Here is a 14,880-nt window from a genome sequence, read left to right on the forward strand (position 1 = left end):
TGCACAGCCTCCCGACTGTTAACAGCCTGAACCAGAGGGTATATGTGTTACAATGGGGGATGGGACAGTGACATGTCGCAATCACCCAAAGTCCATGGTTTACATTTGGGTTCACTCTTAGCGTTGTTGTCCAAGCCTTTCTTTCTGATGTTTGAGTCTGTGGTCTTATTTTGCACAACAAGGACACGCAGGGAGTCAGGTGAAGGTGGGATGGGGTAGGGGTGGGAATTTCCCACTGCTTTTTCTCTCCAAATTGTCCTCCTTGCTTCATGAGATTCATCCAAGTTTGGTGTAGTGGAAATTCCTTCTCAATCTGGCAGATGGTTAAATAACAATGCTAGTTTCCAGTGCTGTTCAAATGTTGCGTGACTGTGTGTGCACTCCTGCGTGGCACTTCAAGGGGACCTAAGGGCATGATGCGTCGGGGTTGCTACTCTCCCCCGCCGTATCTCAGGAGGCCCTTCCTGAACTCCCAGGCTAAATGTCCCACGTACACTTTGTTCCAATTTCTTTCTTTTTTTTCAGTAATGGCTTTATTGAGATGTAATTCCCATATCATATAATTCGTTCAAGAAAAGTGTACAACTCAGTGGATTTTTAGTATGCTCTCAGAGCTAGGCAATCATCACCCCAATTGTATTTTTGTTTTGTTTTGTTGGTATTATTTGCTTTCTGGTTTTTAAATTGAAGTACAGTCAGTTACAATGTGTCAGTTTCTGGTGTACAGCATAATGTTTCAATCATACATAAACATCCATATATTTGTTTTCATATTCTTTGTTCCAATTGCTATATTCACATCTATTATATTGAAGGTTAGATTATGGTGGAGACACCATTATTCATCTTCGTGTCTGCAGCCCAAGGCAAACTGCCTCAGGAAACCTCAGGAGATGCCTTACTATGGGTGCCTTTTGTCACAGTGGAGACCACCCCCGCTAGATCACAGAGGGATTTGAATATCCAGCATCAGAAAATGGGCCAGGAGGAGAGCTGTAATATTCCCTAATTTTTCATTTTGAGTATATAAGAATGTTTTCTGTTAGAAAGGTAAGCATATCTAATTATGTACAGGTTAACCTAGAAAATATTTTATGAATAAGCTCTGTTTTCCAGAGAAAATTGGTTACAGAAATGATTTCATGAAAGCCCATTTCTTTCATTGATGCTTTATTAGTGTTGCATAGACATATAAAATTCAACGTAATTTTCACGACCATGAAAGTAAATAAAATTAAACTACTTCCACATAATTAAAAATGCTGATGACCTTATTCTCAATTAAGTATATAGTTTGAAACAATTCTAAAGCTACAAGAGACTAAACTTTATGATAAAATAAATCATATTCTCCCATAATGCAATCATTTATCAAAGGAAAAAAACAATGAGTTTAATTCGTTAGGAAATTTTCAACATTTGATAATGCAGTATGTTCTACTTCATTTAATGCCCCCATTCCATCCCTCCCTCCCTTTTTAGCACTAATCTTCACACTGGAGGGGGAGGAGGACATAATTATGCCCATGCTGAATCGGATTCTTCTTTGCACTGAGACTGGGAATGGTAATTAGGTGCATAATTACTTAAGGTTACCCTGAAGATTTCTTTAGAGCTGTCAGTCATTCGTAAAACTATTCTTGCAAATGCTTTTTCCTTTTTGGAGATACTGTCATTCAACCACATTCTTCTCCTACCCAAGCTCTCCATTCTCTGTAACAACTTTTCGGGGGCTTGTAAAGCTTTAGAGGGCAAGACTCTTCGCAGAAATCATACTACTCAGGAGCTCGAAGCAAATGAGGTGATTTTACAATCCTTGCTACAGGCCAGAAAGTGAGTGTGGCGTAGGTAATTATCCTAATTTGAAAAAGGAGAAACAGGTTCAAAAAGAGATTGACTTATTAACAGTCCCTGGCATTTGTTTAGCACTTTTACTTTATGGATTACAATGTATCATATGACCTGACGCTCAAAGCAAAGTTTGTGTGAGGCAGGCCGAGCAGATATGAAGACACTGAGACTCAAAGGAGTCACTTGCCTACGGTGGCACACACGGAGAAACTGATGTTACTGGAACTTGAACTCAGGTGCTTTGATTCCTGGCCCACAAAGCCTCTACCCGTCACGGCACAGTGCCTCTCACTAACTTGAGCATGGTGAGGAGCAGTGGACTCAGGCCACGTTGTGTAGATGCCTTGGAGCCTGAGAGGAAAAAATACTGTTGTCTTGAAAGAAGAATCCACGTCTCATTTTCAGTGGTGTTCTAGACAGTCCTAATGCACTTGATAAATGATAACTGGTATGTGAATAACCATATAACTGTCATCATTATAAACACAAGTGCAAATGATAATAGATTGAGACAAGCTGCCAAACAGTATGTTGGGATTAAAATAGTTCAGATGGGAATGTACATTATTCAGCTTTCAGAAATGCATATTAAACAGTCTGGGTCGGGGTTTCAGACATAGCAGAGTAGCTCCCTAGCTGTGATCTATTGAAGGTCGGCCCTTGAAAAAAAAATTTTTTTTAATAATAAAATAAAAAACAAACAATCTTGGTTAAAATACCAATACAAAATGGATTTTGAAATCCTGATTTCCTGTAATAAACTTTCTAGACTTCTTATTTAAAAATTTTAAAAATGATTTGTTTTAGCTCTCTCATAAATTTTTTTCTACTATAAAAAAATTGTTTTTGCCCTTGGAAAACCAACATTCTGTTAGCTTCCTTTTCAACATGACTTCATGGTTAGAAGGCCTTCACTGTGGGAGTGATCTTGCGGAAGAATCTGTGACCTCGGGAATTTGTGTTTTCAAAGATGTAACCTGGAGGAGAAGGATAGCTGGCTGGGCAGAGTTCCCGCTGCTTTGGCGCATACTCTGTGGAGTACATGGTTACGTCATCAAATGGAATCGAAGTCTTAAAGGCAACATTTGAAGGTTTGCAGCTCTCCGTTGGAATCAGTTCATGTGGCACATAGTGAGATCGGAAAGTGCTCAAACCATCAAATTTTCCAGATGGGTTGGGAATCTGCTGCTGCTGCCTAATGAGTCCTGGACGACAGCTCTCCCACGCTGGGAAATCCTCCTTCATGGTGCTTTTTCCTTGGAAAGGAAAACCGTTGTTTCTTCTGTGGGAAACTGGCCTGATGGGAACAACCCGCTTGGCCGGGTGCGGAACGTAGTCCAGGTGGCTTGTGCTGTCGAACTGCATGGTGCCCGCAGGAGGGACGTACTCTTGTACTTTCTTGATTTCAGGAGGTGGGATTTCCCATGGTTGAAAACTTTCACGGAATTCAGTGCTTCCTTCAAACTGAGCATTTGGGGCCACTCTGGGGGGTGCGGGTCTACAGATTTTTGCCGTTTCACCAACAAGACCCTGAAAGTCATATCGGTGAGTTGTGAGATCCTCGAAGGGTTGGTCAGATGGCTTGTAAACTTCCTTTGGCCTTGCAGACTTGAGTTCTAGCTGGTAAGGTACGTAATCCAGGCGATGGCTTGTGGCATCGTTAAAGGGGGCTGCAGGGCGTGTGACCGCAGGGCTGGGCTTAAAGCTTTGCCTCAGCTTTACCTCCTGAGGAACATAGTCGTCCTGAAAGGTAGTTGAATTTCCAAATTTCACAGTAGGGGGATTGTAAACTTGTTCCGGTTTACAGAGTTCACTTTTCTGAATGTCCCAAGCTCTATAATCATCTTGAAAATTAAAAAAAACAAAAAGCATGTTTAAATACTGAAGAAAACAACCACCTTCTAAAAACCATGACTGACCTCTCTCTCATGGCCGTATTACCATCATTCCATTTCCTTTGGGAACCTGAGCACTAGTCAAGTATGAACTTTCACTGATTCCCTCAGATTTATTCTTTTTTCATTTCTACGTTCCTCTTCCTGTCTCTCCACTTTAATATATACAACTTCCACGTTCAGATTCTTCTAATGATGCAAGAGAATGGAACTTCTGGGCCTGATCCCAACAGTTTTTGAAAGCCCCAAGGGCTGTTTTGGGTGGAGCCAGAGTTTAGGAGATTATTGCTGTGTTCCCAGGAACTGGTTGGAACTTTTGCTATAATATATAAAATGCTAAAGTAAACCCTAAAATCTAGGGCTCGACATAAAATCAAGGGCCCTGATGTGTGGGCAAAAGTGATGTGGGTATTACTTCTTGCTTTGGGGGAACTCCTCAAAGGAGAGGAAATTTCAGCTCCGTTACACTGGGATTTAGCATTAAATAACCTTAATTCTGCTTCTTGCAGCTTACCTAGACCATGGATAGAAAGCTGACGTGCTTCTATTTCAACTGAGGGTTATTAGGTTTTCCATTCCTAGATGAGAAAGGTAGAAAGCTGAGAAAAACTGTAAAATTGACCTCACTTCAAAATATTTATTTCTAAATACCAAAAATTAATTTATAAAAGACAGGTCCTAAGGACAAGGCGAGGCAGAGGAGCCCTTCATTCCTTCCAGTTCTGTGCCCGCATCCTTTCTCGGGGCCCCTCCTACCTGTAGCCCTTGGGGGGCTTGGCAGGACTGACTGCCTGGCAACCCGGCTGCCGAGCCCTGCCCCCTGGGTGCCTGGGCTGTTCCCCAGGGCACTGAACTGGGCTCTTGACCCACATAATGTCTTAATCCTCAAGAGCATCCCAGGGAGCTCCACAAGAGTCCTGGCCTGGGCTATGAGTTTGGGGGGGGAAAAAAAAAGACGGAAGCCATACAAGATAAAGTATTCGAGTCTAGACTGAAGTCCAGGCAATGTTTACTGGAAAGGCCAAAGCTCAGATGCTTGTTATGCGAACACCTCTGAAGAGAAAAGTTCCTCAGCCATAGATATTTCTGCCAAGATGGCCAGGTTTTAGACCAAATGATCACTCCCACTCTCAAGCTACTGACCTACAAACGAGAGTGAATACCGGACCCAAGGGCAGGCAATCTTTAGGCTGGTAGAGACCTGGCAAGAAACAACGTGGCAAGCGAAGATGATCTACGTCAAGCATATTCTTGTTCTTGGGAACCTAAATTTGAACATACAGAGCCAGATAAAAGTGAGAGAAGAATCTAAATGGATGCCGTCAAGCAGAATTGGAGCACCGTGGTGCGCTGACAGCTTCAAAACAGACCCGTAAGGAAACAGAGGTGACACACAGGCCGCGGAGGCCTGTGAGCAGGATGGTGATCAGAGAAGCCATGTAAAGGGAAGCGATGCTGCAGAGGAACCATGCAGCTCATCACAGAGATGGAGGGAATAGCTCTTCCTTCAAGCTTCCTCTGTCCCTGATAGCTTTTCATTCCAGGTCACGTGAAGTTTTACCACAAACTCACTTTTTCTTGAGCCACCAAGAAGGAATCTCTGTTGTTTGCAATCTAAAGTGTATAAAATTACCACACTGTTTTTCAGTAACTAAAAGGAAACCATAGGATGTTATTGGAAGTCTATGGTTCCCTGTAAACATACAGGGAGAGTCCTTGTTGCCGAAATGTCTACAAGAGAAAGATGTTATTTCATCAGAGAAACTAAATAGAAGAGAGTATTTCTCCCTTACCAAACCAGCTTTGGTTTTCAAAAGGGAAGCAAGAATTTGGAGACTATTTAATTTATTTGAACCCCAGTATGCTCAGTAGAGTTTCAACTCATTCTGGGATGTAAGGAAAGGACAAGTGCCAACATATGTGGCATGTGACACATCATGACATAATGCTTGTTCAATGGCATCCCTTGTTTTCATGTTTTGAGTCAGAGAAAACTAAGTGACCGAATTTGGATGGGAATCCAGTTCTCTTAACTCTCAATCAAGCAAATGGTCTTTTTTTTTTTCACTATGCAATACTGTTTTAGCCAAAGAGAAGTTTTTTCCTAAGCCATAGGGACTAACTTTGGCAACACACCAGAATTATGATTTGATATTAGATGTCAGAGCTGGACGTGAGTTTTAGTATTTTTGGCCCTTTCATTTTTGAAACGGCAAGTTACCTTTATAGGTTGGGACAGTGTCCAGCTTTCCTTTTTTGACTTGTTGTCTCTCCAGAGGCCGGACTATTGCCACAGGCTGTACTTTATAAGAATTAAAATCCCGTTTGTAGGTAGTACCAAGATCAATCTTTCCCTGTTTTGCTTTATATTCTTCTGGCACATGGCGAGGTTGTTTGACTATTTCATAAGGACGATAATCTGACCTGAAATATATAAATTTGAAACATAGCCTCATAGGTTCTTTTGTGTCTAATTATTTCAGTGCAGTATTGACATTGTCAAGTCTTTTTGTTTTCACTTGAAAAGTCTAAGAAGATATTTAAAATGGTGATGGTTGATAAACTACTTGAGTTTGTTGAATTCCTTTATGCCCTATCCAATGAATAAATGTCTTAAGAAAAATAACTGTCAAAGATCCTAGTTTTCAAAACATCCTTATAGTGGATCCTCGGTTACTTGGATCTTACATAAATAAAATCTTCAAATAACTGAATTTTTTTTCTGACCTAGAAGGTCAGAAAAATTTTTTTAATAGATCCCCTGGGTCCACCTTGTCAAAATCCTTATTCCTATTGAAGACTTTAATAAACTATCTGAGCATCCTCTCTTCTTGCTGAAGTCATGCTGTCTTCCTGCTCATCATTAAATAATCAATGAAATAAGTAATTTATGTCTAAACTCTGGCTTTTAGACATAAATCATATTCATAGTATGGATGTGAGTCTGACTCATCTTCAGATCCCCCAGAAACCCTTGCCAGGGACGGGAGTCATATGGCACCCCAGCCTCCCTGGGCATTATAAAACATTATGTGGCAGAGGCAGTCATCAGACACCCAGGTTGTCTGGTGGGGTGGAGGAGACCACAGACTAATCAGATTACAGGGTCCAAACCCTGGCTCTGTCGTTCACTAGATGTATGATGTTGGACAACTTCGTTAACCTGCCTATGCTCCAGTTTCCTTAGATAGAAAAGAGGACAATAATACCATCTATGTCACAGGGTTGTTTTAAGGACTGACACATGTCCACCATACACCTGAGTGTTTAGAACACAGTAAGAATAATATGTTAGCTACTGCAATACGACTACAAGTCTTCAAAATTGCTTTTTTTTCCCTTTTGGGACTCCAGCGACTGTTTCACTCATTTTATGATTTATTTAAACCATCTTGTATTAGTAAATATTTTCTGTATACATCCATAGCTCCAAAAACCAAAACTCACTGAACCCCTTCTCTATTCATGATAAAACTTCTTAAGACTTTTGGCTCCATTTTGTCACCTGCACCCACCCACGCTGGACCCCTCTTCAACCCGCTTCAGCCTGGTTCCCAGCACTGTCACTTCTCTAATACAGCTTGAAGGTTCACAGTGACTTCTATTGATTAAATCCATCAGATGTTTTTAGTCCTCATCTTACCTGACCTCTCAGGCAATAACTGACATTACTGCCCGCTCCCTCTATTTCTGGCAAAGTCTCCCCTCCTGCCTTCCTCGTTATTTCTTCTGAGTCTCCAGTGCAGCTTCATCCTCCTCTCCTCGTCTTTAAGGGCTGGAGTTCCCAACACCCAGGCCTGCACACTCTCGTCCTCTCATCCAGTGTCCTTCCCGAGCACAACTCCTCTACTCCCACTTTCAATTTCCACCTTTATAGAGATGCCTCTCAAACTTGGATCTTAGTTCAGACCTTTCTCTCGGCTCCGTATCAGTGTTTACAGTGGCCTCTTGGATATTCAATGGCATCTCAAACCTTAGTATGCCCCTAATCAAACCACTGTTTCCCCCAACAAATCTGGTCCTTTGTGCTTACTCCCTGTCTTAGTGAAATACATCACCGTCTCTTCAGCTGCACAGTCAGAAACCTAGGACTGACCCTTCATGCCTCACCTCCGCTCTGTATTTAGTTCCTCATTAACTCCTGTCAGTTTTGCCTCCTAAATCTCTCTTAAATCTAACTGATTTTTCTCTCTCTCTTCACCACTCTTAATATTCCAAGTTTTCATAATACCTCATTCAAATCAATTCACTAGCTTCCTAAACTCATTTACTAGTTCTCTTTCCAGTCTTTTCTCACACTGTCCCTGAAGTAATCCTTTCAGGTGTAAATTTGACCAGGTTATTCTGCCCTCATGTCCCAAGCCTCTTTCTTATCCCCTTTACATACTTCCTTCAAGACACAAACACACAAACCAACAGAACAAGAAAGAAAAAGAAAACTTCAGTGGCTTCTTATTGCTCTAAATATACAGAAAAAACTGAACGTGGCCCAAAGGCCCACGTGGCCTCGTTCACTAGCCTCAGTTCACACTGTGCTTCCTCTTGTCTTCCTTCTTTGATAATTCCCTTCTTTCATGTCCTCCTGCTACATGCTGCTCTGCCTGGAATGCACTTTCTTACTCTCTCAACTCTAGTTAATTGCTTTACATGTTTCAGAGTTTAGCTCATTCTCCTCATTTCCCTGATAAAGTCAAACCTCTTACTCCGGCTCTCCAGTTGCCTTGCGCCTATCCTTCAGATTCTACCACTGTTGCAATTTCATACCTATTTTGAACGATGTTGTTGATTGCCACCTTCACTAGACTGCCACGTCTGTCAGCAGAGAGATCATGACTGTTTTTGCTCATCATTGTGTCCCAGGTGCCTAACATAGCACCTGACACTTAACAAATGCTTAAGAAATACTATTTAGTGGATGAATAATAGTAGAAATCACGTACCTCTGCTTCTCAAGACATCTGAGGTGTTTTTTGCTCTTCCCAAATACCAGCTAGAGGGGAATAGGCTAAAATGCAATCAGGGAGTGGAAGGATCAGGGAGAGGACAGAGAGAAAGCTTAGAAGTCTTAGTCGCTCCAGTTAGATTAGTTAAGTGTCAGACAGTATCCCCGCAAACCCAAAGCGGCTTTCTATGGGGGAGTGGTAAGGGGTAAATGCACTCTTATTCATCTGACATCCCCAAACATTTGACATGTCTGGAATCATACTTTCAGCGCAGACTTCCTGCCAACTCTGGCAGTCATCTATTGTGCTACAACTGTAATGCTATAAAGGATCAAAAGTCCTGTACAAGTCCAGATATCTGCTCTTTACAGTCTCTTCCTATATTATAGAAACATATAGAATAGAATGACACCTTATTCCTTGTACAGATAAATCAGCTACTTTCTGCTTCCTAGTCAATGTTGTCAACATGAGGGAGTCAAGCAAGAGTTCCAAACACCTATATAGCTCTTGGAAATACTGCTAGTTCCCTAGTCAAAACACAAAGAAAAGTCCTAGTGTTTTACTAAGTAGAAAGATGATGTTTTAAGAAATGGAAGTTTTAGTTTTATTGGCATATTTAAACCTTTGGGAGTTGAGACTTTTTTTAATTAATTTTTTTTTTTTTACTATTAAAGGCTACCTGAACAAGGCAACTGAGAAAAATCTAGAACTGAAAAGAAATTGCCTTTTTAAAGAAAGAATGACAAGTTAAACTTTCTTGATTATAACACTTAGAATTGGTTAAATGCAAGATGTTTATTCATAAATATGAACATTATGAATTTTATTTCAAATCTCCATTATGAATCATTAAGGCATCAAGGAAGAAAGGAGTAAAGGTGAAAAAAAGAGCAACCATTGCCTTTGCTCTATCTCAACTAATTGTTCAATTCCTTCATCTGATTTACTATGATCTGTCATTATCTTGTTTACCTAATTTTTTGTTTTTGGACTATTGTTCCCACAAGACTATGAACAACAGTAGGGGAAATCCCTTCTTTGTGTTCCACACCATCCCCAGTGGACAGTCCACCACCGACCCACTGCATTGAGTCTGCAGCAACAGAATCACCAGCAGGGCTGGTTAAAAATGCGTATCCCTGGGATCCACTCCATTATCTACTGACTATTTTAGGTGGAGCTCTGGAATCTGCAATTTTAATCCTTCTAGGTGATTCCAAATCACACCAAAGTCTGAGGGCTATGGAAAATCTTCAAATTCCTGGAAGAGCCACACACTTACAGAAGTAACTGGAATCACCAAAGCACTATTACTGCATGAGTTGCCTGAAAGGTGAAAGGTAGGCGTATTGGACTAAAAGTCTAAAGGTCTCCACCTGTGCTATGTAAGTCGAATGAGCGCTATCTGAAATAAAAAGAAAAGGGATAGCACTACAAATTAAAGCTGTTATAGAGCATTTTAAAACCCTTATATTGTAGAAATCTGATGTATGCATTCCTTGAAAGCAAGAACCTCTATTTATTGACATTTTTACACTTAATGCCTAAGGTTGCACCTTGAATATAGTGTGCATGTTAACAGAATAAAGAAAAGAATTAACCCCTTGAATTGACAAAGATACAAAGAGATCAAAAAAGCTGAGTCCAAATGAAAAGTTCAGGCTTAGAAGGACTTTTCTGTCTCACACACTGAATGAATACTGACTGCCTACTATGAGCTAGGAAGCACTGTACTGGGTTTCTGGAAGTAGAATGCCGAGATAAGAATAGACATAGTTCCTGCTTTCATGGAACACTGAAACTAATCTGATGATAAAATAATAGGAAGACGCTTTGGGAGCTTACATAGGGGGCTTTTACCTAGACTGAAAGCTGGGAGAGGTGTCAGAGAAGGCTTTGAATTGAGATCCATAGGCTGAAAGGGTATTAACTAGGGTAAGAGGCAGGAAGAATCCCAGGCAGCTGAAATAAAATCTTGGAAGGTTCTGTGACAAAGGAAACCTGGTACTTTCAAGAAATGAAAAATATCTGATGGTACAGTGACCATAAAAAAGTGCAAAGGGCACTGCAGTGAAAATAAATCAGAGAAGCACGTAGCGACTAAGCAATGAAGGGGTTTTGGTGTATAGTAAACGTAATGGGAAAATAGAGTATTTTCAGCAGGGCGGTGATAGGATGAGATCTGCATTTTAAAATGCAGGCTAGAGTTGGAAAACAGATCAGAGATGGAAAAACTAGAGTAGATACAGACATAACAATTAGGAAGCTACTGCATTCCCCTAGGTGCTGGTGACAGTGGAAAGCAGATAACACAAGAGATTTTAGGGGGTTAAAAAAAAATCAATAGAACTTTTTATTTCCCTTTTTCCTTTTCATTTTTGTCATCTAAATTATCTTTCTGTTTTTCTCAAGTCGTGACTCAACTGGTTTTTTGCTTCTTGGATTGGTTCAACTTACAACAACTAAATAGTTCAATTTAAAGAGTTGAAAAACAAACAAAACCTTTATTAAGACCAGAAGAGTCAGGAGAAAAGTAAGTAAAGCAAATGGTTTCTCGATATTTACTTAAATGTTGTTATTCCTTCCATTTTACTGTGACATGCTCTGAATTCTTCCTTGGGTTTCAGACTCTGAGGTGGAGGCACATTGCCATACGTAGGATATTTTTCCAAATACTCAGTTGTGGGACAAGACATGCCAGAGTTTTCATAAATCCTTGTGGTTCCATGCGGACAACGATGTCGCCTGTGCAAACATAAATAAACTGAAAGATTAAGTTCACCTTCAAAAACATTTTGTATAATTGCATTTTAATCATAGAACCTTCAGTAAACTCAGAATCTCTAAACTTAAGAGCAGCTTTACTGAAAAACAAAACCAAGAAAACTTCTGTTTACTCTGCAGTCATGTTTATAAAAACAATGCATATATTATGGTATATCCTGATGTGGTAGAAACTCTGGTTTTGCTCTGGCAACAATTTAGTGTGTTTTCTTATACTAAGCTGAAAAGCTAACAAGTAAACTTCCCAGGCCCCTTGCAGGCAGTTTCTACATACAATTCAGGTTTCAGGTTTCACTTATTGGATGTAGTCACGTGAGACTCTAATTCAGAGAGAGCTATGTAGGGGGAGAGGTAGGGCAGGTCCATTTTGTGTGAATGGATTGTAGCTGTGGCACAGAGAGTTAGGGGCCAGCAGTTGTCAGGCAGCATCTTGGTTTGCAAGGTGGCTTCTTGACTTGGCAGCTCCCTGACCTTGGCAGTGATGAGTAGTTCTGTTGCAGTTTCTTGATTGTGGTGGAGGCAGTGACACCTGGCAGCCCTGTTCTGTGGTGAGTTTTCTGGGAATTTTTCCTGAAAGCTTAGTTTGCAAACTGTTTCTTCTTTCTTGCAACAATTCTGTGAGCTGTATATTCTCCTTAATAAATTCCTTTATGCCTTAACTAGCCAAAGTAGATTACGTTGTCCATAACTAAGAACCCTGATCAATACATCATATACATGAATGGCATGCAGTTGTTAAAGGGAGTAAGGCTCTTTATGCATGGCCATTGGAAGGTGCGGAGATTGTAAACAGTAAAAAACTAGGTTGTGGAATAGTATGCCTCTCTCTCTCTCTCTTTACAGAATGCAGACGTGAAACTAGTCAAAGAACATTTGTTATCTGTGGGGATAGGATTATGAGGGATTTTCACTACATTATAGATATTTTATTTGAATTTTTATACTATGTTTCATGTAGTATGTTTCTTTCATAATCAGAAAAAAAAGGATAAAGCTCTTAACAAGTAAACAGTTTAACTCACATGAGCAATTGTACATACAGGCTGCAGAGAAAAATATGTTATGAGATAGATGATAGTTTTGATGGATATAGTGAAACAGACAGACATTTGAAATGATTTAGTTACATAGTATGAAAAAAAAAAGATTCAAACAGCAAGATGAAAAACTAGCAGACTCAGGTCAAAATTTCCCTGAAGCGGTCTCTTGAGGATCTTGATCCTCCTGGAGAGAAGCAAGGCACTGAAATACTAATGAGCTTGTTCTCCTTGTTTTTTCCCCTCCTTTGTTTCAAGCAGGTAATCATGACTCGGATATTTCCCTGTTGCAGGGTTTTTGGGAGTGCAGAGGATGGAAGATGCCTGAAGTCAACACTTTCCTGTCTTTTTAGAAAATAACTCATGTAAGAGATGAAATCAGGCGTCCTTCTGGAGATGACCCCCTCCTCTCAGAAGCCCTTCCTCTTCATCTTTTACCTCCTTCCTCTCTCTGGGGGAATTGTTTCCTCTTCCTTCTTTTTCAGTACAAGACAATCTGTTTCCTCTTAGGACCTCTCTCCAGAAGGACACCTGATTTCATCTCTTCCATTAATTGTCTTTTAAAAAGACAAGAAAATGTGGGGTCTTTGCCTCACTCTACCAGTGTACCAGGAGGTGAGGCCAGATCTCAAGAGTGGGCTAGGTGAAACCCTACAACAGTGGCTCCCAGCTTTGCCAAGATTCTTGTACCTCAAACATAAACCTGAAAACAGGGGTGGCAACACTCTGGAAGGGATTATATAAACTTCAGCAAGAGATATTTCAGTGGGAAGCATTACCATTGTTTATTAAAGCCCAGAGAGGACTCCTCCTGCATTGGCAATGCCTCACAGCTCCCTGGATTATTTTACTGCCTAAAGAAAAGGAAGCCTCTAACATCATGAAGACTGAAATTTCCTGACAGCTGGTTGACAAAAGAACTTGAGTTGGATATAAATTAACTTAAAGATTAGAAAAAAATTAATTTTCTTGCACATCACGATTTTTAGATAGGAATCATACCCTCAAATGTTATTGTATCTTTTAACCTACATGTAGTTATTAATTACAAACAACGTTTATCATGAAACTTGCTTCCATCAACATGCAGAGTGTTTTCCCTCTGGAGGGGCTTACAATACGATGGGAATGACATATTCATAATATTTACTTGGCAAATAGTGATCTAATCCCTGGGTCAACAGGGAAGCAGAGGAAAGAGAAGACGGTGTTTATAGGTGGTTGGAGGTTGTTAGGCAAGACTCATAGACCAATTCTGGGTTTCAGGGTGGATACTATATATTACCTTTTCAGTCAGTCAGACCCTAAAGGAGCGCTGCCTGGATGGGAATGGGAAAGGGAATACGGTCAGGCTCGGATGGAAAACTAGATATAGAAGGACGCTTAACGCGGGTTGAAAATTCATAGACTTGCACACCGTTCTGATCTTCTTCCGTTTTCTTTTATGTATTTATTTATTTTTAATTTTGCGGGCATACACTCCCAAGTCGCATCAGATCCCCCCACTTCCCCAGCCTGACATCGGGCCGCTACACATGCGTAGACTACCCGCCAGGCTGGATGGCACTTCAGTTTGCGCCGCTGGAGAGGGAGCAGGCAAAGCACAACTGTTTAAGCCGCGGTAGCTGGCGGGTGCGAAGCGGGCATTCGCTGACCCGGGTAAGTGGGGACATCGCTGCGCCCGCGTCCCTACACCTCCGCCGGGCGGCCACGCAGGGCTCGGTCCCGCTAGGGCCCAGCTCGCTCCCAGGCCCCGCGGCGCCCCAGGGGCCGTTTCTTACCCGCAGGTACAAATCTGACACAGACACCAGCTCCTCATGCTGCTGCGGGCTCGCGGGGTCGGCTCCGCGGCTCCCCTGCGTCCGCCGTGTCTATGGTGCCACCGCACCCGCCGTAGTCAAGGCAACCGCGGGAGCCCGGGTGACGGACGCGGCGCGGCTTCCGGCGGCGTCAGAGACGCGCGTGGGTCAAAGGTCGTGCGTCCGTCAGCCCCGCCTCCGGCGCGCGGGCGTTGAGGAGGCGCCGAGCTCTGGGTGCTTTCGACGCGCGTGGTGTGGCCCGGCGCGGACTTCCGAGCGGGGCTGGCGGGGCGGCGGGAGCCGGTGAGTGCGGGCCGGCGTTCGGTGTGGCCGTCCTCCTCCGCCAGCTCCGGGCCGTAGGGGGACCCGGGTCGCCGCGGCGGCGGGTCAGGGAGCGAGGCTGGGGGCGAGCTCTAGCTGGAAGTGTCCAGCCCGGGGCCGGGGCGGTGGCTTCTAGGTGCGCACCCGGGATCCTCAGAGAAAAAGGGAGTGGTGGTGAAGGGAATGTGAGATGAGCTTTTGGGTTTTTTTTTTTTTTTTTAATGTAGAAAGGAATGAAAGACCTTCA

General features: G+C 42.1%; 2 protein-coding genes across 2 annotated transcripts in view; one reads left to right on the plus strand and one right to left on the minus strand.

Moving 5' to 3' along the window:
• Positions 1-206: 206 nt before the first annotated feature.
• On the minus strand, positions 207-14,484 carry LOC105069114 (stabilizer of axonemal microtubules 2). Its single transcript, XM_010955144.3, has 4 exons — positions 14,295-14,484; positions 11,258-11,437; positions 5,968-6,170; positions 207-3,695 (listed from the first exon to the last, which is right to left on the minus strand). The coding sequence occupies exons 1-4, from the start codon at positions 14,330-14,332 to the stop codon at positions 2,752-2,754; spliced, it is 1,365 nt and encodes a 454-aa protein (XP_010953446.1). The 5' UTR covers positions 14,333-14,484; the 3' UTR covers positions 207-2,751.
• Positions 14,480-14,880, plus strand: part of EFL1 (elongation factor like GTPase 1) — an 89,740-nt gene continuing 89,339 nt past the window's right edge. Inside the window, exon 1 of the mRNA XM_074354073.1 lies at positions 14,480-14,615. The gene's annotated coding sequence lies outside the window, so the exon portion shown is untranslated. The remainder of the gene's footprint in view (positions 14,616-14,880) is intronic.

Source organism: Camelus bactrianus, chromosome 27 (genome assembly GCF_048773025.1).
Source record: "Camelus bactrianus isolate YW-2024 breed Bactrian camel chromosome 27, ASM4877302v1, whole genome shotgun sequence".
NCBI lineage: Eukaryota > Metazoa > Chordata > Mammalia > Artiodactyla > Camelidae > Camelus > Camelus bactrianus.

Coding starts and splice junctions, on each gene's coding strand:
- LOC105069114 (XM_010955144.3), bottom strand. CDS start 14,332: ATGAGGAGCTGGTGTCTGTGTCAGATTTGTACCTGCGG. Junction 11,438..14,294: donor TGTCAGATTTGTACCTGCGG/GTAAGAAACGGC, acceptor ATGTTTGCACAG/GCGACATCGTTGTCCGCATG. Junction 3,696..5,967: donor CACTGTCCCAACCTATAAAG/GTAACTTGCCGT, acceptor TTAATTTTCAAG/ATGATTATAGAGCTTGGGAC.